We start from the raw sequence: 23,682 nt of genomic DNA on the forward strand, positions 1-23,682 counted from the left end.
ATCGCGCCCCTCTGGGCTCTGCGCCCGCAGCTGCGATCCGGCAGAGGAGCGCGTGGGTCGGTTCCCTTCAGGCTGGACGAGCTGGAACCTGCCCGAGCTCAGGAGGGGGCGGGAGGGCTGTGCGCTGCCGTCGCAGCAGCGGAGGTGGCTGCCATCTCGATCTGCGCCTCTTAGGAAGAGGGAGAGCCCCCACCTGCCTGTCCCATAGGGAGGAGTCCTAATCGCTGGCAGGAGTCATCCTCCCCCCCCCCCAATGGAGCTTCTGGAAGAGCCTTTGGGGTGGTTTCCAGGTGTGCGCAGAATGGGGGTCTGCAGCCAAGGCTGAGCTGGGCAGAGGGGCAGAGTGCAGCACCGCTATAGGCAGGTACAGGGCCTTAAGAACATAAGAACATAAGAACAGCCCCACTGGATCAGGCCATAGGCCCATCTAGTCCAGCTTCCTGTATCTCACAGCGGCCCGCCAAATGCCCCAGGGAGCACACCAGATAACAAGAGACCTGCAAGGCCTCCTGGGAATTGTAGTTAAGAACATAAGAACAGCCCCACTGGATCAGGCCATAGGCCCATCTAGTCCAGCTTCCTGTATCTCACAGCGGCCCACCAAATGCCCCAGGGAGCACACCAGATAACAAGAGACCTGCAAGGCTTCCTGGGAATTGTAGTTAAGAACATAAGAACAGCCCCACTGGATCAGGCCATAGGCCCATCTAGTCCAGCTTCCTGTATCTCACAGCGGCCCACCAAATGCCCCAGGGAGCACACCAGGTAACAAGCGACCTGCAAGGCTTCCTGGGAATTGTAGTTAAGAACATAAGAACAGCCCCACTGGATCAGGCCATATGCCCATCTAGTCCAGCTTCCCGTATCTCACAGCGGCCCAACAAATGCCCCAGGGAGCACACCAGGTAACAAGCGACCTGCAAGGCTTCCTGGGAATTGTAGTTAAGAACATAAGAACAGCCCCACTGGATCAGGCCATAGGCCCATCTAGTCCAGCTTCCTGTATCTCACAGCGGCCCACCAAATGCCCCAGGGAGCACACCAGATAACAAGAGACCTCGTCCTGGTGCTCTCCCCTTGGGGCAGACTGAACCAGGGGGCTGAATGGGACTGACTCAGTCTCATGCCCCTTTCGGGCTGTGGCCAGGGCCTCTGAGAGGAAGTTTATCAAGGGGTACAAAGTTTCTTTGGGGCCCCTTTGCAGAGGGGGAGGGGTGAAACAGAGGGGGAGCGTGGTGACAGGAGAGCAGAGTAGGGCCAGGAAGGGGTGAAGCAGGGTGGAGGGAGGGTAGAAACAGCTGGAAAAATCTTGGGAGCCCAGGTCTACCAACCCAGGTGGCATCAGGAGTGTCCCCAGCATCCCGTGTGCGCAACAAGTCTGAGAGGAAAATGTAAGATCTCAGGAAATTTCTGGGCCCCTCCTTTGGCTCCTGGGCCCTGTTTTTGACAAATTACCCCCCTCTCCTAGGTCCTGGCTATGACCCTCAGATGAAGACCCCAGGCTGGAGCCCCAGCCTGCATCCTTCACATCTAGTCTCTGGTCTGCAGTGTGGTTCACCCACGCTGGGTAGAGACTTGAAGCAGAGGTTCCTCCTGACGTTTGTCTCATCATGCCATGTGTGAGAGCCTGGCTGCTGGATCAGGCCACAAGAGGCTTTCTAGCCCAGTGTGGGCTTCCCCCAGTGGCCCCCCAGCTGCCCCTCAGAGCACTGGCAAACAGTCCGGGCTCCATGGTTCATGAGCAAACAAACCTGTTCGTCCAAGTGTCCTTAGGCACGGTTCCAGCTGGAGCCCAGAAGGCAAGATAGCTGAAGTCATGAAGATGCTGGTCAAGCACCCATGATGCATTTTGGAAATGGGGAGATGCATCTCTGCAGCCTTTGAAAACCCTTCCAGGCCTGCAGGAATTAGCGGCAGGAGAGGAGGTGGGCAGGTGCCTGTGTGGGGTTAGTTTGCAATCTTCAGTCTCGAAAGACTATGGTATCGCGCTCTGAAAGGTGGTTCTGGAACAGCGTCTAGTGTGGCTGAAAAGGCTGATTCGGGAGTGACAATCCCTTCTACACTGGGAGCAAGTGCAGTCTGTCCCTGGTCTGTCTCCCTGGCTATGGGCCTTCCTTCTTTGCCTCTTAGCCTCAGACTGCTGGCAAAGTGTCTCTTCAAACTGGGAAAGGCCATGCTGCACAGCCTGCCTCCAAGCGGGCTGCTCAGAGGCCAGGGTTTCCCACTGTGTGGGGTGCAGGAACCCTTAGCCATTGGGCCTTGGCCAGAGGTGCACGAGGTGCCCTGGGATGGCCTAGGAGGGCTGGGGGGGTCTCCCCTTTTGGGGGCTAGTTTGGAATTCTGGCAGCTGCAAAGTGCCTTGAAGGGCTTCCTTTTCCCAAAACGGACCTTGTCTACCGTCTGGGACCATCAATCTCCCAGTTGTTACATGGTCACCATTTTATTTTGTGTCATTCATTCAGATACGCAGCAAATCTAGCATCCCCAGTGCTGAGTGCCTGCCTGCAGAGCAGGAGGACCAGACCAGTGAGGTGCTTGGTGGCCAGAGGCCAGGAAGGCCAAGCATGTGATTCACAGCATGTCCTCAACCCCCGCCCTCCTCCCATGAATCTGGAGCACTGCTAATCCACGTGGGGGTGCAGCCTGCTCACGCCGGCCCATCTGGTTCAGCTTCCTGCATCTCACAGCAGCCCACCAGATGCCTCAGGAAGCACACAAGAGATCTGCATCCTATAAAGGAGGCCTGAACGGAAGAATATCAGAGTTGCGGTGTTATCCCCAACTCTGTTTATAAACTATTATTTTAAAAAAAATCCCCCCCCTTTTTTTCCCTTTTAAGTTGTGATTTTATATCTGGTTATAAGCCAAACTTCTCACAGGCCCAATTTCCAGAACCCTGGTAAAATTCACAAGCTTACACAACCTCCACCTTTCCATGCACACAGCAGCAAAGACCTTAGCAACAAAGACTCTAGCAACAAAGTCTAAAGCATTGTATTGTTTTAAGAGATATATGCAAAGGCGTCTCCTGATCCAATCACTGTGTATGCAAAACAAGTTGGCATGCACCAATGGAAGAAGTCTAGCATTTTAAATCATTGTTTAAGTATCGCCTATTGTCTTAACTCGTCACTGCTTAAGTGCTCTATGCAAGCCTTCCTGAGCTGCTGTATTTAGACACATTGAATTCTGCTGATAAGGGACATCTGGACCCCAAAATACCCTGGCGGGTGGTGTTCTCTCTCAGCACAGCACCAAGCGCATTTTCAGACACAGGAAAAACCCTTTTAAGAGAGGGCTCCGAGCACATGGTCTCTCTCTCTGGCTGCCCTTCCAAGGCAGAGGGTCCTCCATTGGACTCTGCACCCCTCCCCATCCAACTGCTCCTCAGGAAAGGTAACTATATCTGCGTCTGGCAACTTTTCCCTTCTCCCCCCCCCTTGTTTTCTCCCCTTCTCTCCCCATCTAGTCAGCAATTGGGTTGGCAGATCAGGGACCCCTAAAATCCTTCCCTACACCCTGTCCTTTTCTGATTTCCTCAGATGCACCAAATACACTCCACACGCAACCACCATGAAAGTTAGGTACACTGGATCCAAGTACTAGGATTCAAGTAGACATATACTTACCATTTTTTTCCCCATGTGCATTATGTTTACCTGTGTGCTTTGTAATAAAAATATAATCTTTCTCTCAGTCTCTTTTCAAGCGAAAAAGGAATTTCTTTGCATTACGCCGTCTTGTTATCTAGCCTGCGATCTTGCAGTTTCCAATGAGGGCACTGTAATAATTCCCCTAAAAAACATAACAGCCCTTTTTGGTAACAGCGGCAACCTCTTTCAAAAGCCCACCTCACTTCCTCCTGCCTGGAATGTAGGGAGAAGGAGTATCAGGGCAAGGTGGGGGCTTCCTTCCCCCAGCAGCCACTGTCAGTCTCTCAGCCAACCATCCCATCCTTCTGGCCCCCCATTTCTGTTAGCTACATGCACTCTTGAGCAGGCTCCTGCGTGTTACCCGGCTAAGCACGCGCCCCCCCCCCTTCCAGCCACTGTGCTCCAAACAGTTTAGGGCTTCTGCTGATGGCAGAGGGAGGAAAGGGTGGTACCCCCACCTGGGCTAACTTAAGAAAGCATCAAGACTTCCAGGGGACCCGCCCCAAAGTGGGTCGTCTGCCACCACTCCTTCAGTGTTTTGCCCCCAAAGACCACCAGGCTCCTCGAGGAACAGAAGAGAAAGGCCCCCCATCGGTGTCTCAGCACAGCATATGCAAAAGGGCAAGGAGGGGCTTATCTGTTTATTTAAAACAGGGGTGCCCAAACCCCGGCCCGGGGGCCACTTGCGGCCCTCAAGGTCTCTTAATGCGGCCCTCAGGGAGCCCTCGGTCTCCAATGAGCCTCTGGCCCTCCGGAGATTTGTTGAAGCCCACACTGGCCCAACGCAACTTCTCTCAGATTGACGGCAACTGTTTGACCTCTCGTGAGCTGTGGGATGAGGGCTCCTTCCACTGCTTGCTCTTTCACATCTGTGATGCAGCAGCGACAGCAAAGGAAAGGCCAGCCTTGCTTTGTGCAAGGCCTTTTATAGGCCTTGAGCTATTGCAAGACCTTCATTCGTTCATATAAGTTCATCTTTAATATATTCATTTATGTAAATTTATTCAAATTTGAAATGTAAATTAATTCTTTTTTTTCCCCCGGCCCCCGACACAGTGTCAGAGAGCTGATGTGGCCCTCCTGCCAAAAACTTTGGACACCCCTGATTTAAAAGATTCATATACTGCTTTGCTAAATCTCAAAGCGGAGCACGTATTTCTCAGAGCCCCAAAGAAGTGCACACACAGCACAGAGTGTGAGTAGAAAGCTTTATTGCTTACAATTGTGCTGACATTAGTAAGTATGAAGCACCCCCCCCCCCAAAAAAAACAAACAAACAGGTGGCCTCAAGGAAGATAAGAGTTATAAAATATTTTTAAGGCCACAAAGTAACATACTAACTTACTTCATAGTCTGTGCTAAGGTCCCACCCTGCAGGGTTGTGGTTGTTCAAGCAGAGTCCCCCACCACTGCAGCCAAGAGCTGACAGATATGGTCTCTCCAGCATCTGTGAGGTTGCCCCATCCAAACAGGCCTTAATTTGGCAACTTGCTCTTCTGCCTACAGCCTCTGAGGCACATTGGCACCCACAGGTGTTCCGGCTCTCACCCACCTGACACCGTGGGACCAGTGGCCTCGCTGGGGTTGGTGTCACCAGTGCATTTTGTGCACAGGCTTCCTTCGAGGTGAGGAGGGGTCTGTATGTCTCTGCCTGCCCCGTCCAGGGTGCTGGGATGAGGTTACGGGGTCTAACTGCTGTCCGCAGGGATCTGTAAAGACAGCAGTGGGATGGCCACTGTGGTTCCTAAGGGTGCAGAGGCACGGAGGGGCCAGCAGGTTCACCCAGAATCCCTCGCCTCAACATGGAGCAGGTCGGACTGGCCCAAGACTCCACTCCTTCCTCAGCTGCTCAATCCCACCACCCAAAGACCTCATCAAAAAGGCATCTTCTTGCTGGCCTCCTCCCTTCCTGTTCTGCCCTTCTTAGCCCAAGGGCTGGTCATTCCCCCATTTCCCCCTTCCCTCCCGGTGTGCCCTCCCTTGTCTCTCCACGGGGGCACCAGCTCGCTGACCACCGGCAAGGGCATGGACAGCTCCTTGGAGCTCCTGGTCACGGGTGCGGGAGCTGCAGCTGGAAGGGGGCACATGCAGTGTCAGCTGGCATCTGAGTGCACTCATGCAGCCACCGTGCCTCAGCAACCAGGCTGAGAACTTCATCCGAATGGTTGGCAGCTGGTTGCAGCAGCCTCCAGCTCTAGGAATCTCCGTAAGTTGGTGGACAAACAGGGCCTTCCTCCGCAATGAGCCTTGCTTCTGTCATGTTCTTGGGTGGGTGTCACCTTCCCTGAAGGTATCACCCAGTGCGGTCCGCACCCCCTAGCGGTGCCACTTCTCAGGATCAGCGTCCTCCACACCTCCCTGCCCCCATCACTCCAAGCATTGATATGATTTTAGAGATGGGCAGCAGGTCCTCCGAGCTGCTCGCAGCAAAGTCCAGCAGACTGCCAGGAGATGTGCTAACGACTACTGGCTCCAGCTCTGCTCCCAGATACAGATAGCAGCTGACATGGGCAACGTCAAGGGGATGTATGATGGTATCAAGCAGGCCCTAGGTCCAACACAGAAGAAAATTGCTCCTCTGAAGTCTGCCACAGGCGAGGTCATCCAGGATCAGGCGCAGCAGATGGAACGCTGGGTGCAGCACTACTCTGAGCTGTATTCCTGAGAAAATGGTAACAGAGGAAGCACTGAACAACATTGAGTGCCTGCCTGTGTTGGAGGAGCTTGACAGTGAACCAACCCTAGAAGAACTTCACGTGGCCCTGGACTCCCTTGCCTTTGGCAAGGCACCTGCAAAAGACAGCATCCCTGCTGAAGTCCTAAAGTTCTGCAAAGAGATCATCGTCACTGAGCTGCATGAGATCCTCTGTCTCTGCTGGAGAGAAGGTGGAGTACCTCAAGACATGAGGGATGCAAACATCATCACGCTATACAAGAACAAAGGCGACAGGGGTGACTGCAACAACTACCGCAGCATCTCTCTCCTTAGCGTTGTAGGAAAGCTGTTTGCTCGAGTTGCACTAAAGAGGCTCCAGGTACTTGCAGAGAGCGTCTATCCAGAATCGCAGTGCGGATTCCAAGCCAACAGGTTCACCACTGATATGGTATTCTCCCTTAGACAACTGCAGGAGAAATGCAGGGAACGACGACAGCCACTCTTTATAGCCTTCATAGATCTCACGAAGGCTTTCAACCTGGTCAGTAGGGATGGCCTCTTCAAGATTCTCCCCAAGATTGGATGTCCACCCAGGCTCCTCAGCATCATCAGATCTTTCCACAAGGACTTGAAAGGCACTGTTGTCTTTGATGGCTCCACATCAGACCCCTTTGACATCCGAAGTGGAGTGAAGCAGGGCTGCACCAACCTTGTTTGGGATTTTCTTCGCCGTCCTGCTGAAGCAGGCCTTTGGAACTGCAACAGAAGGCATCTATCTCCGGACCAGATCAGATGGAAAGCTCTTCAACCTCTCCAGACTGAGAGCAAAGTCCAAAGTCCAGCTGAACTGCATGACTTCCTCTTTCCCGACGATGCAGCTGTCACTACTCACTCTGCCAAAGATCTTCAGCAGCTCATGGATCGTTTTAGCAAGGCCTGCCAAGATTTTGGACTGAGGATCAGCCTTAAGAAAACACAGGTCATGGTTCAGGATGTGGACTCACCTCCCTGCATTACAATCTCTGCGCATGAACTGAAGGTTGTCCATGACTTTGTGTACTTTGGCTCAACGATCTCTGACACTCTTTCTCTCGATACCAAGCTAAACAAACGCATCGGTAAAGCAGCTACCATGTTTTCCAGGCTCACAAAGAGAGTCTGGTCCAACAAGAAGCTGACGGAACATACCAAGATCCGAGTCTACAGAGCTTGCTTCCAGAGTACACTGCTGTACTGCAGCGAGTCATGGACTCTTCGCTCACAACAGGAGAGGAGACTGAACGCATTCCACATGTGCTGCCTCCGACGCATCCTCGGCATCACCTGGGAGGACAAAGTTCCAAACAACACAGTCCTGGAAAGAGCTGGAATCCCCAGCGTGTATACAGTGCTGAAACAGAGACGCCTGCATTGGCTCGGTCATGTCGTCAGAATGGATGATGGCCGGATCCCAAAGGATCTCCTCTATGGAGAACTTGTGCAAGGAAAGCGCCCTACAGGTAGACCACAGCTGCGATACAAGGACATCTGCAAGAGGGATCTGAAGGCCTTAGGAATGGACCTCAACAGGTGGGAAACCCTGGCCTCTGAGCGGCCCGCTTGGAGGCAGGCTGTGCAGCATGGCCTTTCCCAGTTTGAAGAGACACTTTGCCAACAGTCTGAGGCAAAGAGGCAAAGAAGGAAGGCCCATAGCCAGGGAGACAGACCAGGGACAGACTGCACTTGCTCCCAGTGTGGAAAGGATTGTCACTCCCGGATTGGCCTTTTCAGCCACACTAGAAGATGTCCCAGAACCACCATCCAGAGCGCGATACCATAGTCTTTCGAGACTGAAGGTTGCCAACAGACTATGTCAGAATGCCAGATGCAAGGGAGGGCACCAGGATGAGGTCTCTTGTTATCTGGTGTGCTCCCCGGGGCATTTGGTGGGCCACTGTGAGATACAGGAAGCTGGACTAGATAGGTCTATGGCCTGATCCAGTGGGGCTGTTCTTATGTTCTTATGCTTTTCCCATTGTGTGAACTCTCTTATGGACACCAAGGGCTGAACTCTGAGTGAATCTCTTTCCACACTCCGCACATTCAAATGGTTTCTCCCCAGTGTGAATTCTCAGATGAACAGTCAGAAAACTACTTGTACGGAAGCTCTTTCCACATTCCATGCATTTATAGGGCTTCTCCCCTGTGTGGCGTCTTTGATGGACACCAACGTCTGCTGTACACCGAAAGCTCTTACCGCATTCCAGGCATTTAAATGGCTTCTCTCCTGTGTGAATTCTCTGATGCGTAGTAAGGTGATCGCGACGGTTGAAGCTCTTTCCACACTCTTGGCACTGATACGGTTTCTCACCAGCGTGGATTTTTTGATGAATAGTAAGGGCTGAGCTGTTTCTGAAGCTCTTTCCACACTCTAAGCATTGGGATGCTTTTGTATGAATTCTCTTATGGACAGCAAGGGCTGAACTCTGACTGAAGCGTTTTCCACACTCCTCACATTTATATGGTTTCTCCCCAGTGTGAATTCTCTGATGGACAGTTAGATCTTTGCTCTGACTGAAGCTCTTTCCACACTCCGTGCATTTATAGGGCTTCTCTCCTGTATGGCATCTTTGATGAGCAGTAAGGGCTGAGCTCCAACTAAAGCTCTTGCCGCACTCCAGGCATTTAAAGGGCTTCTCTCCTGTATGGATTCTTTGGTGGTTAGTAAGGTGTGCACTACGACTGAAGCTTTTCCCACACTCCTGGCACTGATACGGTTTCTCTCCTGCGTGGAGTCTTTGGTGGCTAGCAAGGGCTGAGCTGTTCCGGAAGCTCTTTCCACATTCCTGGCATTTATACGGTTTCTCTCCTGTGTGGATCCTCTGATGCGTAGCAAGGTCTGAGCCACCTCTGAAGCTCTTTCCACACTGCTGGCACTGAAACCTTTTCTCTCCTGTGTGGATTTTCTGGTGCGTACTAAGGGCTGAGCTGTTTCTGAAACTCCTTCCACATTCCTGGCACTGATATGGTTTCTCTCCTGTGTGGATTCTCTGGTGGCAAGTAAGGTCATTGCTCTGACGAAAGCTCTTTCCACACTCCATGCATTTAAATGGCTTCTCACCTGTGTGGGTTCGTTGATGCACAGTTAGGGTTGAGCTCAAACGGAAACTCAATCCACACTCCAAGCATTGATATGGTTTCTCCCCTGTGTGGGTTCTCTCATGGGTAGAAAGGGCTGTACTTTGAATGAAACGTTTTCCACACTGCAAACATTTATACGGCTTCTCCCCTCTGTGGATTCTCTGATGTAGAGTAAAGCTGTAACGATGACTGAAACTCTTCCCACACTCCTGGCACTGATGTGGTTTCTCCCCTGTGTGCGTTCTCTGATGTGAAGTAAGACTTCTGTTGTCACTCAAGCTCTTTCCACACACTGAACATTTAAAGGATTTCTCTCGTGTATGTATTCTTTGATGTAAAATGAGGCTGTCGTGATGACTGAAGCTCTTTCCACACTCCTGGCACTGAGATGGTTTCTCCTCTCTGTGGGTTCTCTGATGTAAAGTGAACTTGTAAGAACAACTGAAACTCCTTCCACATGTCTGGCACTTACGTGGTTTCCCCCGATGTGAAGCAAGACTGCTACGATGTCTGAAGCTCTTTCCACACTCCAAGCATTTAAGCTTCTCACCTGTATGCACTCTTTGATGCTTAGTAAGATGTGTTTGCTGACTGAAGCTCTTTCCACACTCTGAGCATTTAAAGGGCTTCTCACCTGTGTGTGTTCTGTGATGGACAATTAGTAGTTTATTCCTGCTGAAGCTCTTTCCACACTCCAGGCATTTAAAGGGCTTCTCACCTGTGTGCACTGTTAGATGGCTAGAAAGAGTTGAGCTCTGACTGAAGCTTTTACCACACTCCAAACATTTAAAAGGTTTCTCTCCTGTGTCTGTTCGCTGATGGACAGTTAGGATTTCATTCCCGCTGAAGCTCTTTCCACACTCCTGGCATTTGAATGGCTTCTCCCCTCTGTGCATTATTTGATGCTTCAAAAGATATCTGCTCTCACTGAAGCACTTTCCACACTCCTGGCACTGATATTTTCTCTCTCCTGTCCTGATTTTTTCATGCAATGCAAGCCTTTTTCCTCGACTGAGTCTCTTCCTGCCTTTAAATAATACAGATGTTTTCTCCCGTCTGTGCATCCTTTGGTGTACGATAAGAGTCGTCCTCTGACTGAAGGTCTTTCCACACTGCCAGCATTTGTGCAATCCCTTCCTCTTCCTCATATGCACTCTCCAGTGTGCCCGAAGGCTGGCATTAGTGGTGAATGACTTTGCACACACTGAACACTTTTTCCTTCTCTTTCTTTCTTGCCCTCCTGGAACGGCCAGGAAATCTCCTCCTTGAGGAGCATCAGATTCATTTCTCCACCTCACTGTTTGATTTCTGTCCTGCATACGTGATTCATCTTGATTCTCCTTTGTGTGGGTTCTCTGAGGAGAGATAAGCTGTGCAGGCTGAATGAGGCTCTTTTCACATCCTGAGCATTTGCATGGCTTTCCCTCCTTGTGGGTTAGATGACAACTGAGTGTTTTCTCACCCGCATTACTGCAATATTCTTGTTGGGCTGGAATTTCACGGCCCTCTTCCTGGCTTCCCTGCGGCCTCCTTGATTCATCTTGATCCCCAAAGGTCTCTTTTTCCATTTCATGGTTGGTTGTCTCCAATGACATCCTTCGTGGCTCGACACCATCTCCCATGCCCTTTCCATCACCTATGGGAATAAAGAAGAAGTTCTGAGTACTTGAGATATATAGGGCCCAATCCTAACCAGGTCTACTCAGTCCTATTTTGTTCAATGGGGCTTACTCTCAGAAAAGTGTGGTTAGGACTGCAGCCTTAGCCTTTTTTCAATTATTACACATAATTAGTTGTTGTGGAAACCACATCCCAAAGAGGAATTTTGCCCCATTCCATAGCCTGGAACTTTGGAGATAACTCTCATCTTTATTCGAATAACACTGGTTTATATGGTGGTGGTGGCAGTGGTGGCCCAGCCAGGAAGACGCACAGCCTGGCAAACCATCTAACCAGCAGGAGTCTTGGACAGTGGTGCCTTTGATTGATTGATTGATTGATTGATTGATTGATTGATTGATTGATTGATTAGATTTATTCTCCACCTTTCTTCCCAAAGGGCACCCAAAGAGGCTAACAATCAGTACATTAAAATACAGAATAAAATACAGATAAAAACATTAAAAATAAAAACAATTTTTAAAAAACAAGATAAAATACACAGCAGTTGGCAATAAAATGCATAGTAAAAAACAGATTTGTAAAAGCAGTCATTATAAGGTCTGAAAGGCTTTCCTGAATAAAAAAAGTTAATAATGAGGAAGCTGTCCTCAATTCAATGGGAATTCCATAATGCAGCTGTCACCACCGGCGGCAACAACCCTAACCCTAACCCTAACCCTAACCCTAAGGCACAACCAACTGGGCCCCCTCTGTGGACCTTTGATCAATGTCACAAGACCTGGAGACAGTCTCCCAAACCAGTGAGGTGAGACCTCATCCTCTCAACTCTGCCTTGCAGCCTCTATGATGGACTTCCACAGTCCCTGGACATGGGACTGCCCTTCGATTCAAGTTGCGACCTTTTATTTAAATCACCAGCCTCAGAAGTTTTAGAACAGGGGTGCTCAATAGGTGGATCGCGATCTACCGGTAGATCGCGAGGCAAAATGAGTAGATCGCGGAGTGCCGACGCCCCCTCCCTTTCAGGTGCCTCTGGGAGGAAACGCCGGGAGTAAGGCCCATTGTACTCAATGGGGCTTACTCCCAGGTAAGTGCGGCCAGGATTGCAGCCTCACAGCCTAATCCTAGGCATGTCTACTCAGGAGTAAGTCCTGTTATACTCAGTGGGGCTCAAGGTACACCAACATACATTATACACATAAATGTTATATGTTATGATGGCGCGAACATTGTAAAAAAAACTCTGGTAGATCTCCAAGCTTTGCTGGATTTCAAAGTAGCTCTCGAGGTGTGAGCACCCCTGTTTTAGAACAACTGAATACAGGTTGACACTCATTATTCAAGTGGGTTCCTTTCCAAGCACTCAGGTGGATGGCAAAAGGCACTATAGCAAATCAATTTAAAAAACAAAGTTTCTTTGCTCCTAAAAACAGCCTTGCTGACCCTTGTTATGTAAGATAAGAGTCATTAAGAAGATAATCCATCAATCACTTACAAAGGCGCTTCACTCAGCCCCTCCCTTCACCAATGCAAAGAGATCACCTTTCTTTCACTGCTCAGGGGGAAGGGAGGGGCCGCCTGGAGAGAGAAGGATTGATGGATTGTCAGCCAGCTGCCCTCTCTCTCTCTCTCATTAAGGAGGCTATTGTTAAAGGACTGTTCAGTTTTTAAAATGGATTTTAAAGGGATGCATTTTTCCCCTTCTCCAGGGATCAGCACATTCCTTCTCATTTGCAGGGGCCATTCGTGTTGAGTCAAATCCGTGCATCAAAAATCCGTGTATAAATAGGCTGGACCTGTACTTTAGGTTTAAACTGGATACTTTATTCAAGCTGAAATTCTGTGGAGGATTCCCACTCTGGTTCCCAGCTTTGCAATAACTATAGTTGAGGTGTGGCCTAGAACAGTCTCCAGGTAATCTGGAACCCACCAGCTCCCCTTGTGGGCTCTTTCCCATATGGCTACACCCTTGAAGGTGACTTGGGCTGCAATCCTAACCTCACTTTCCTGGGAGTAAGTCCCATTGACTTCAATAGGACTTACTTCTGAGTAGACCTGGTTAGGATTGTGCCCTTGGTTGCTTTCGCTTAAGGAAAATGCAGCTGCTCATCTCCAGACAGAGGCAGGAGTCAGGAACACCTTCAGCTTATTCCATAGCTGCAGAACTGGCTGCCAAGTGGCTTCTGGACCAGAGTTAAGGTGATGTTTTAACCTTTAAGGCAGTGGTTCCCAAACTTTTTAGCACCAGGACTCACTTTTTAAAATGACACTGTGTCAGAACCCACCTCGGTTTATCAAAGGAGACTGAGAAAGAAATATTCATTGATTTATAAGTAATGATGGCGTGAGCCAAGAGCTCTCACTCAGCTCTGGCCAAAGTAATGCCAGTTCAACATCAGCTCACTGACTCTGCCTCTGGTTCTAAAATGATTGTTAGCAAGAAACTGTGAGCTGCCCCAACCCAGTGCCTGGCTGCCTAGTGACCTAGTCCTTGGAGACCAGATGGAGCCGGTTGGTGTAAATCCCCGTTTTGTGCCTGCTTTTTCGGGGAGGGCTGTGAAGCGCAGGGCTCCTTGCACCTCCTGCAGCCTGCTGCAGCCCTGTCTACATAATGTAAATCACAAGCACCCCCCTCGCCCCCGCCCCATACGGATGTGATCCTGGGGATTGCTTCCCTGCCTCTCCCCTTCCCCCGCCCCTTAAAGGGACAGGGAAACCTTTACACAACCCACCAGTTTGAGAACCACTGATCTAGCAAATGCAGCACAAGCTCACTGTGGCATAACGTGGAGTGAAGACCAGAGGGACTGAGCAGAATTTAGTGGACCCTTTGCTCATATGCTTGCCTATGGTTGAAAGGAGTATAAGAAGCCAGCTGCGTCTAGCTACACTTGCGCATGATCCGAGGCAACGGCCTCCTTGCTGCCAGGAGGAGGCAGCAGATGTCTCTCCATCATCCCCAGCTGCTTCCAACTAATGGGGCTGCTGATTTTTATTACTGTTGCCCTAGAACCCACAAAGGCAGTGTGAGGTTCAGTGCCCTGCGTGCAAGATCCAATTACACACCAAGGGCAGCAGAAAACAGCTTGTTTATTGCTGGTACCAAAGCAAGGCAGCAAGGAGCGTGGGAGGATGGAGGCCAGAATGAGAAGCCAGATCGGAATGAAACACCTGAATGTTGTGGTTCTTGGAAGACAGAACCTTCTTTCAATTGTAAAAATCCCTACGGGGATTGAAATAAGCCTGCCTATGTAAACCGCCTTGAATAAAGTCTTGAATAAAGACCAAGAAAGGCGGTATATAAATACCTGTATTATTATTATTATTATACCATCCATCTTACCAGGTATCCTGTCCAGTGGTCCACGGGGCTTCAGTGCCTTCATGTCATGTTGGAGGGGCAAGACAGAATAGGAATTCTGTTGGTGTCCGCCCACTAGTTTCCCTGCCTGAGCTGACCAAGGTGATCTCAAGCACGGTGTTGGAGTGCCCCCACCTTTTAGTGCTGGGGGACTTGCCATGGCCTTTGAGACAGCTGCAGCTCAGGCCTTCATGGCCCCCATGGGTCTTTCTCAGAGAATGTCTGCCCTGACACATGATGTGGGACACAGGCTGGACCTGGTGTTTACTGCTGGGTAGGTTGATGGTGATCTGGATGTGGAGGAGATTAAGATCACTGTCATAGACAGATCACTTCCTGGTGGGATTTAGGCTTATCAGAGCCTCTTCCCTCTGCAGTGACAGAGGACTGCACAGTATGGGCTACTCTTGGAGGCTGATGGATCTTGATGCCGTGGGCCAAGAGCTCTCACTAAACTCTGACCAAAGTAACGCCATTTTAACATCAGTTCTGACTCTGGTCCTAAAATGCTTGTTAGCAAGAAACTGTGAGCCACCCCTGACCCGGTGCCTGGCTCTCTAGCGCCCGAATCCTTGAAGATCAGACAGAGCTGCTCTGCCTTGCCAAAGCAACAACTAATAGGAGGGTAAAGTGTGGCAGGGATGGAATTTTCAGGACCCTTTGTCTATGCTTGTCTATGTTTGAAATGAGAATAAAAAGCCAGCTGCCTCTAGCTACACTTTTGCATGATCTGAGGCCACTGGCCTCCTTGCTGCCTTGCTTTGGTACCAGCACAAAACAAGCTGTTTTCTGCTAGACCTTCCCTCCGAGTGTTAATTTGGAATGTAGCACTTTGGGTCATGAACCTCATGCTGCCTTTAGGCAGGAGGTCTGGTCTAGAGAGTAGATCCTCTGTTTGCCTGAAGATAACATCCACAGGTCGCCAGTATGAGGCCACCGGCACCGTGAATGGTGAGATCTTGAAGCAGCTGACAAGCTGAGTCGAGTTATTCCATCTGCTCTGAGCGTGGGAGGATGGAGGCCAGAATGTGAAACCAGATCAGAAAGAAACATCTGAAATGTTGTGGTTCTTGAAAGATAGAACCTTCTTTCAATTGTAAAAATCCCTACGGGGATTTAAATTGCCTGCCTATGTAAACCGCCTTGAATAAAGTCTGAGGAGAAATCTGACGACCAAGAAAGGCAGCATATAAATACCTATTATTATTATTATTATTATTATTATTATTATTATTATTATTATTATTAATAATAATATTAATATTAATATTATTAATATTATTAATAATAATATTAATTATTATTAATTATTAATTAATAATAAGCCCTATACTGCTCTGGACCAGGGTATCTTAGAGATCGCCTGCTCTCGTACAATCCGGCTCGTCCTCTCAGGTCATCAAGTGCCGCCGCCTAGGGAGGTACGTGGGGCGGCTGCAAGAAATAGGGCCTTCTCAGTAGTGGCACCAACGCTATGGAACTCCCTTCCCCTTGACTTAAGAATGGCTCCCTCTCTTGAGACCTTTCGGCGAGGCCTGAAGACCCTTCTGTTTAAACAGGCCTTCTGAGTTCTCGGCCTTTTAACATCTTTTAAACATGTTTTAATATTTTTTACAGGCCTGATTCTTTTATGACTTGCTGCTGCTCTATGCTCTTTTTACCTATTTTTTTTACTCTGACTGCTGTTTTTTATGATGTGTTAATATGTTTTTATTTGTTTTTAAATTATGTTTTTAATATTTTGTAAGCCGCCTTGAGTCCCTTCGGGGAGAAAGGCGGGGTAAAAATAAAGTTATTATTATTATTATTATTATTATTATTATTATTATTATTATTATTATGCGAATCAAAGGCAACAATCTGGACAGATTCCTGAGGGCTCTAGGGGATTTTCCCTTTGCCAGAGTTGGTGACTCACCCTGGTTGATCTCTGGCATGGGGAGATACCAGAGCCCTGGATGAGATCGCTCCTGAGCATCCTCTGCCCAACCACAGAGTAAGAGCGGCCCCTTGGTTTTCTGGGGAGCTGCAGACAATGAAGCAGCAGGGCAGATGTCTAGAGCAATGGTGGAGAAAGACTTGTGCTGTCTGACCACACATAGGCTAGAGCTCATTTGAGAGCCTATTCTGTGGCGGTGGTGACAGCTAAGAGGGCATACTTCTTTGCCACTGTCACGTCCACGGAGAATTGTCCAGCTGAGCTTTCATACGGTCTGTGGCCTACTCCATCTGGCCTCCTCCCCCACTGAGGGAAAAACCCAGTATCTCAAATTGAGTCACTGAGTCACCACCCCTTGCAACTTGACTCGAAAACAAGTCATAACAAGGGACACTTTCTGAGTCGCCGAGACACCCTTTTGTGACTCTAAAGGTCTAGAGTTGCCCCACCCCCTTTAAAAAGCCAGCTGTGGAAAAAACAGGGCTGCTGCCAGGGTGTGTGAGTTGGAGTTCTCTTTACTCACTCCCTGATGTCCCTGCTCATCTGTAGAGATGGCGAGAAAGCGGGGACAAAAGCAGCAAGAGAGAGAAGGGTCAGGAGCAGCAGCTGCAGGATGACCCGATCCTTGGCAACTCTACTCAGAAGTAGTCTCACTGCAGTCGGTCATTCAATGAGGTCATTCCCAAGTAACAACAGCCAGCCATGCAGTTGCTATGAACCTCCCCCCTTTCCCCTCCTCCCTGGCTTTCTGCAGCCAATCATAAGGCATAAGAACATAAGAACAGCCCTGCTGGATCAGGCCATAGGCCCATTTAGTCCAGCTTCCTGTATCTCACAGCGGCCCACCAAATGCCCCAGGGAGCACACCAGATAACAAGAGACCTGCAAGGCTTCCTGGGAATTGTAGTAGAACAGCCCCACTGGATCAGGCCATAGGCCCATCTAGGCCAGCTTCCTGTATCTCACAGCAGCCCACCAAATGCCCCAGGGAGCACACCAGATAACAAGAGACCTCATCCTGGTGCCCTCCCTTGCATCTGGCATTCTGACATAACCCATTTCTAAAATCAGGGGGTTGCGCATACACATCATGGCTTGTACCCCGTAATGGATTTTCCTCCAGAAACTTGTCCAATCCCCTTTTAAAGGCGTCTAGGCTAGACGGCAGCACCACATCCTGCAGCAAGGAGTTCCACAGACCAACCACACGCTGAGTAAAGAAATATTTTCTTTTGTCTGTCCTAACCCACCCAACACTCAATTTAAGTGGATGTCCCCTGCTTCTGGAGTAATGTGAGAGTGTAAAGAGCATCTCTCTATCCACTCTATCCTTCCCGTACATAATTTTGTATGTCTTAATCATGTCCCCCCTCAGGCACCTCTTTTCTAGGCGGAAGAGGCCCAAACGCCGTAGCCTTTCCTCATAAGGAAGGTGCCCCAGCCCCGTAATCATCTTAGTCGCTCTCTTTTGCACCTTTTCCATTTCCACTATGTCTTTTTTGAGATGTGGCGACCAGAACTGGACACAATACTCCAGATGTGGCCTTACCATCGATTTGTACAACGGCATTATAATACTAGCCGTTTTGTTCTCAATACCCTTCCTAATGATCCCAAGCATAGAATTGGCCTTCTTCACTGCCGCCACACATTGGGTCGACACTTTCATTGGCCTGTCCACCACCTCTCTCTCCTGATCTCCAGTTTCATTGTTCCTATCAGTGGGAACCAAAACTCTGCATGAAAATGTTTTCAAGGGGCCCTGATGAAGTTGTGTGTGGAAAAGTGTGGGGCAATTTATTTGCTTAAGAAATGGGGGGCTGGCACCTGACTGCAGGTTCCCACTGCTTGAGGCACACTCCACCGTCCCTCTTCTCTTCCTTCAGCGGAAAAGTTCCTCGTGAGGGAGTACATGCTGACACTTTTCACCAGCTGTTTGTGAAAATCACCTTTTTGGAATTGTTGTATATGCAAAGGTTGGGAGTAAATCAGAAGGTGACAGAGCTCAACAACCAGGATACGTTCTCTGATTCCTGTTGTTAAGTGATTCCGTTGTTATGAGGACATTATTTATTTATATTTTATTTATTTATTTATATCCCACCTTTTTGCCCCATGGGCACACAAGGTGGCCTACAACAATTAAAATACAAAAATAGCAATTAAAAACAATAATTAAAACAGTTACACATACTTAAAAAATCTAAAACAAGCCCCGTGGATCCTAATATAAAAGAGAAAGAAGAGAAAGACAGACAGCCAGCCAGCTTGTCAACAATTAAAAGCTTTTTGGAATAAAAAGGTCTTCAGTCCACGCCGAAATGTTAACAACGAAGGAGCAGTTCTTAATTCTAAGGGAAGGGTATTCCAAAGTTCGAGGGCCACCACCGAGAAGGCCCTTTTCCTGGCCGCCGCCCCTCTCACATCTCTTGGTGGCGGCACAAAAGGCCCCCCCAGATGATCTAAGAGCAGGGGCAGGATTATAAGGAAGGAGGCGGTCCTCAAATACCCCAGGCCGTAAAGGGCTCATTCAGCCTATTGTATTACATGCAGGTCTTTGCCCTCCCCCTGCCATGCTTAGGTAGCAAAGGAGCAAACAACATACCAAAGTGGCTGCTCTCCCCTCCCTCGTGATCTTGGGCAAACCGATGCTTCACTCCCTCCAGCCAGGAGACAAGGTTCGGTTTGGGAGCTGTTTTGGAGGAAGCAAAGAGATTAGCTACAGTTGGTCGGGGAAACATCCAGGCATTTCAAAGCAGGAGGAAGAAGTGGTTGGGACCCAGAAGTAGCAGAAAAGGGATGCAAACACATCAGTCTGGAGTCTGCAGAGAGGAGTCTGTTCCTCCTCAGGCAGAGACACTGGCTGCCACATCTCCACACATGGAAGGGAAGCCCCGGCAGCCCTTCTGGGGGAGAGGCCCAGGAGTGATTCTGGACCGGTGAGCAGCGAACAATGCAAGGTCCTCTCATCCTCTGTCCACAGCTCTCTATTTCTCTTTCTGCTCTGTTGATCAGTGGCTGTCCCCACTGATCAACAGTGCAAACTGTGGAGGTTTGCACTCCACAGGAGGAGTGCAAACTGTGACGAAGATATTCTTTAAGCCCTGCACCCTCCTCTGTCTGGACCAGTTCCAGGTCGAGAGCCCCCCTCTGTCTAAGAAACCATTACTAAGAATAAGAGGAAATCCGGTCATCAGAAGGTAGCACTGAAGAACTAAGGTAGCTGCCTTTTGCCTTGGATTCTGCGGCCAGACCAGGCTAGCAAACAGCTGCCAAAGTCCTTTCTTCATTGCATAACAGAACTAGCCCATGATGGCATCCGCCCTGGAGCAGCTCCAGCAAATCTAAGGGGTCCCTTGACTGGCATCAGGGGAGCAAACAACTTGGAAACAGTCTGACTTCAGCTGCTCCTCTTTTAACATCAACCCTCCCACGTGAGCAACCAGAAATGATGCCTCTGTCCCGTCCCACCCCCAATATGGCAGCCCAATCAGCATCTGAAGTGTCAGTGCTGGCACCAGCTGACATGATGGGTAACACACCCAGCCCTGGTTAACCTGGTTATTCGCTTTCCAACTCAGAGCTCCAGTGCAGGGAGAGAGAACACGAGGAAGACTTTTCGTAACCCTTCTCACCAGAGGCTGGCCACAGATAGGCCACCAATTAATGGGCCAGGAAACTGGAGAAGACCAAGGCAGGAGAAGAATGCAGTGTCACAATTGTTCTCCATGACAAGTGACTTCCGTTTGGAACTACTGTGTCTCCTAGAATGGATTCTGTCCTCCTAGAACATGGCATCCCTGGCACCTGCACAGGAGGTGCCAGATAAGGCTGGGGGAGGCAGTCCCTTCCACGTCCCTTGCCAAAGGTCCGCAACTACTTGTCTATCAACAAAGGGCCCAGAAAGGTTCTCACCCACGGAGGTCACATTCCTGTAATTTTCCAGCATGACTTCTTTGTACAGGGCTCTCTGGCCCGGATCCAGGAGCGCCCACTCCTCCTTGCTCAAAGGCACCATCACCTCCTCAAAGGTCACCGGACTCTGCAAAAAGGAGACCCATCATCCGCTTGCAAATCATTCCCCCAGAGACATGCACAGGCACACTTCCTCCCCAGTTGAAAGGAGAAGTCTAGGAAGGGGAGCTGGGTGTTCTCCTGCAGGACCCCACGGTCTGTGTGCTCCCTGGGGCATTTGGTGGGCCACTGTGAGATACAGGAAGCTGGACTAGATGGGCCTCTGGCCTGATCCAGCGGGGCTGTTCTTATGTTCTTAACTACAATTCCCAGGAAGCCTTGCAGGTCTCTTGTTATCTGGTGTGCTCGCTGGGGCATTTGGTGGGCTGCTGTGAGATACAGGAAGCTGGACTAGATGGGCCTATGGCCTGATCCAGTGGGGCTGTTCTTATGTTCTTAACTACAATTCCCAGGAGGCCTTGCAGGTCTCTTGTTATCTGGTGTGCTCCCTGGGGCATTTGGTGGGCCGCTGTGAGATACAGGAAGCTGGACTAGATGGGCCTATGGCCTGATCCAGTGGAGCTGTTCTTATGTTCTTAACTACAATTCCCAGGAAGCCTTGCAGGTCTTCTTGTTGTCTGGTGTGCTCCCTGGGCATTTGGTGGGCCGCTGTGAGATACAGGAAGCTGGACTAGATGTGCCTATGGCCTGATCCAGTGGAGCTGTTCTTATGTTCTTAACTACAATTCCCAGGAAGGCTTGCGGGTCTTCTTGTTGTCTGGTGTGCTCCCTGGGCATTTGGTGGGCTGCTGTGAGATACAGGAAGCTGAACTAGATGGGCCTATGGCCTGATCCAGCGGGGCTCTTCTTATGCTATGTCCAGAGGGGCAGGTATCTGCCCAGTGAAACACAAACAACATGCACCAGGAGAGAGAGCACGGCACACATTGACACAGCAGGACTGGTTTCCTGAGGGCTCCAGTGTCCAGACCTTCCCTGAAGTTTCAGAGTGCTCTGGGGAAGATCCCACAGACAAAGGGATCCACTCAGACCCCGAAGCAGCTTCTCTGAATGCAGGTTCCTGGTCACTTGTGACTCTGTCCTGCTTCTCACTTCTACAAAGAACAGTTTAGGACCCCCTGGCTGGATGCATGTGGACGTGTGCTGAGCTCCTTTCGAAGGGGAACAGAACCTTCCCCAGAAGGAACCTGAGGGCCAGAGAACCTCAGGCACACACAGAGTGCCTGGTTTGTGTAAACAGAATGCTTTAGCCACAGACTGTGCCACCTTCCCATTGCTCCAAATGGGGGGGATGTCCCAACACACACAGATGAAATGAAAATGCATATTCAGTGTTTCTCTGTCCACTACTAGAACAAGGGCAGAGGATTCTTTGGAAGCCATTGCAGTGAGGAAGCCCAGCCCAGCACTGCTCAAGCTGGAGAACCAGGTCAGAAGTCTGAGAAAGATGGAAACGGGCTGAGTTTTGCAGAGAGGAAAGGAAGGCAATCAGTAGATGGCAGCGGAGTGGGAGTGCAGGACATGTGAAGGGTGAAGGGACATGTGAAGGGACTGCAGGACATGGATGGATGGATGGATGGATGAATGGAAAGACTGAAAATTGCCATAGAAGCTGCTTGTAACCAACGCCTGGGGCTCCGGCCTGTCTCCAGGGAGCCTTGAGAATTCGCAGTGAAGGAACCTCTGCTTCCCCTCAGTGCCTGCGTGTTTGGTCTCCGTGTGCTCTGCACCAGGAAGCACCCACCAGCCATTGACCCTTGGCTGGCCTGTGCCTAGGTCCGGGCCAGCATTGGGTCGCTGCTGCCAGTCCGTGTGGGCAACACTGGGGCAGCTGCGGGCAGTGGGGTGCTCCGCTCCAGCCGGACTGGCAGCTCAGGCCTCTCCCTTCCAGGAGCAGAGCTCCAGCGAGCAGGGATGTGGGGTGAGTGGAGAGGCAGGTGAGGCAGCGCCTCCCCACCAGCACAGGTCCTTTGAAAAGCCCAGCCCCGGGGGAGGCGCTCAAGCACTTCCGACCGAGGCGCTTGCGCTGGGTCCAGGCCTGCCCCTGAAGGGTCAACGGCTTGCGAGTGCCGGAGCACCTCCCGGGCAGCGCGCTTCGAAGGACTCCGGAGGGGAGGCTCTGCCTCGCCTGCCTCCCCACCCACCGCAGGCCTTGCGGAGAGGGCCACGCTCCGCTGCGAAGAGCCACGCACAGCCTGCCTGGGCGACCCGGCTGGCTCTCCGAGGCTGCGGGCTGGGAGGCTGGAGACTGAGCTGGGCTCGGCCGCCCCCCGCCTCCCGGGATCCTCCCGCCGCCTACCTGCGCGGCCTGCATGCTGGCGGGTGGGCCTGCCCGCCTTCCTCGCGAGGAGACCGGCCCTGCAGGCGCCGGCGGCTTCGGCTGCGCGCCCTGGCGCGGGATGCGGCTGCGGGGGGGACGGAGGCCCTTGTCTCTCCCTGCGGAGCGCCAGGCTCCCTCCAGACGCGCGGAAGGACGGAGCGGGCTCCGGGCGGGGAGGGGGCGGTGCGGAGGCGGGCTCGTCGCTGGGCGGACTCCAGCAGGCGCCGCTGTCCGCGGAAGGTCCTGCTGCCCGCCCTGCCTTGGCAGCTGCAGCGCCCTCTTCGCCCCCGTCCTGCAGCCAGGCAGCCTCGCTCTGCCAGGGCGTGCGGTGGGGGAGGCAGGTGAGGCAGAGCCTCCCCACCGGCCGTGGGAAGCGCTCCAGCACTCTCAACCCGCGTCGCGCGAGGGCCCAGAGGGCTTGCTTGCCTCCCAGGGCGGCGGCGCTTCTCCAGGGACTGGTGGGGAGGCTCTGCCTCACCTGCCTCCCCCACCGCACGCCCTTGCGCTCTGGTGGAGCTGTCACCTGGGAAGGGACACCGCTGCACAGCAGGAACAAAAGGAATCCTGTGCAGTAGCGTAGCTAGCGGGGGTGCAAAGCACGGAGTTTTGCACGTCCCTCCCCTTGGCTTGCAAAGCACTGCGTGTTGCACGGAGCCTCACCGCCAGCGGCCCAGAATGTCTCCGAAGGGGAGGGAGCCGCTGGCACACTTGCCGCGTGGCTCCATGCAACACAGAGTGCTTTGCAAGCCGTGGTGGGGCGCCATGCAAAACAGTGTGCTTTGCACCCCTTCCTGCTATGCTACTGCCTCTGTGCACTCTATTTGCAGACAAATCCACCCGGACAGCCTCCGGGGTTCGTGACCCAGCTCCTGCACACCTTTCAAGTCTTTCTTTTTATACCTTCTGAAAGATCGGAGTCGTCCCACCCCATAAAATCATCTTTCTTAATCACTAGAATGAAAATAGACATTCATACACACTTTTGCAGGCATTGGGAAACCGGCCTCTCTGGGTCAAGCAAACAGACAGGAGGCT

At 51.0% G+C, this 23,682-nt stretch overlaps 1 protein-coding gene across 1 annotated transcript in view; it reads right to left on the bottom strand.

The window, feature by feature from the left end:
• Window positions 1-22,781, bottom strand: part of LOC136640369 (zinc finger protein 721-like) — a 33,512-nt gene extending 10,731 nt beyond the window's left edge. Inside the window, exons 1-4 of the mRNA XM_066615451.1 lie at window positions 22,627-22,781; window positions 20,268-20,394; window positions 18,958-19,044; window positions 8,360-11,065 (exon numbers count right to left, since the gene is read on the bottom strand). Of these exons, the coding sequence (XP_066471548.1) occupies window positions 8,360-11,065; window positions 18,958-19,044; window positions 20,268-20,394; window positions 22,627-22,641 (2,935 nt within the window). The 5' untranslated portion in view covers window positions 22,642-22,781. The remainder of the gene's footprint in view (window positions 1-8,359; window positions 11,066-18,957; window positions 19,045-20,267; window positions 20,395-22,626) is intronic.
• Between the last annotated feature and the right edge of the window lie 901 nt (window positions 22,782-23,682).

This window comes from Tiliqua scincoides, chromosome 2 (assembly GCF_035046505.1).
Source record: "Tiliqua scincoides isolate rTilSci1 chromosome 2, rTilSci1.hap2, whole genome shotgun sequence".
NCBI classification, from domain to species: Eukaryota; Metazoa; Chordata; class Lepidosauria; order Squamata; family Scincidae; genus Tiliqua; species Tiliqua scincoides.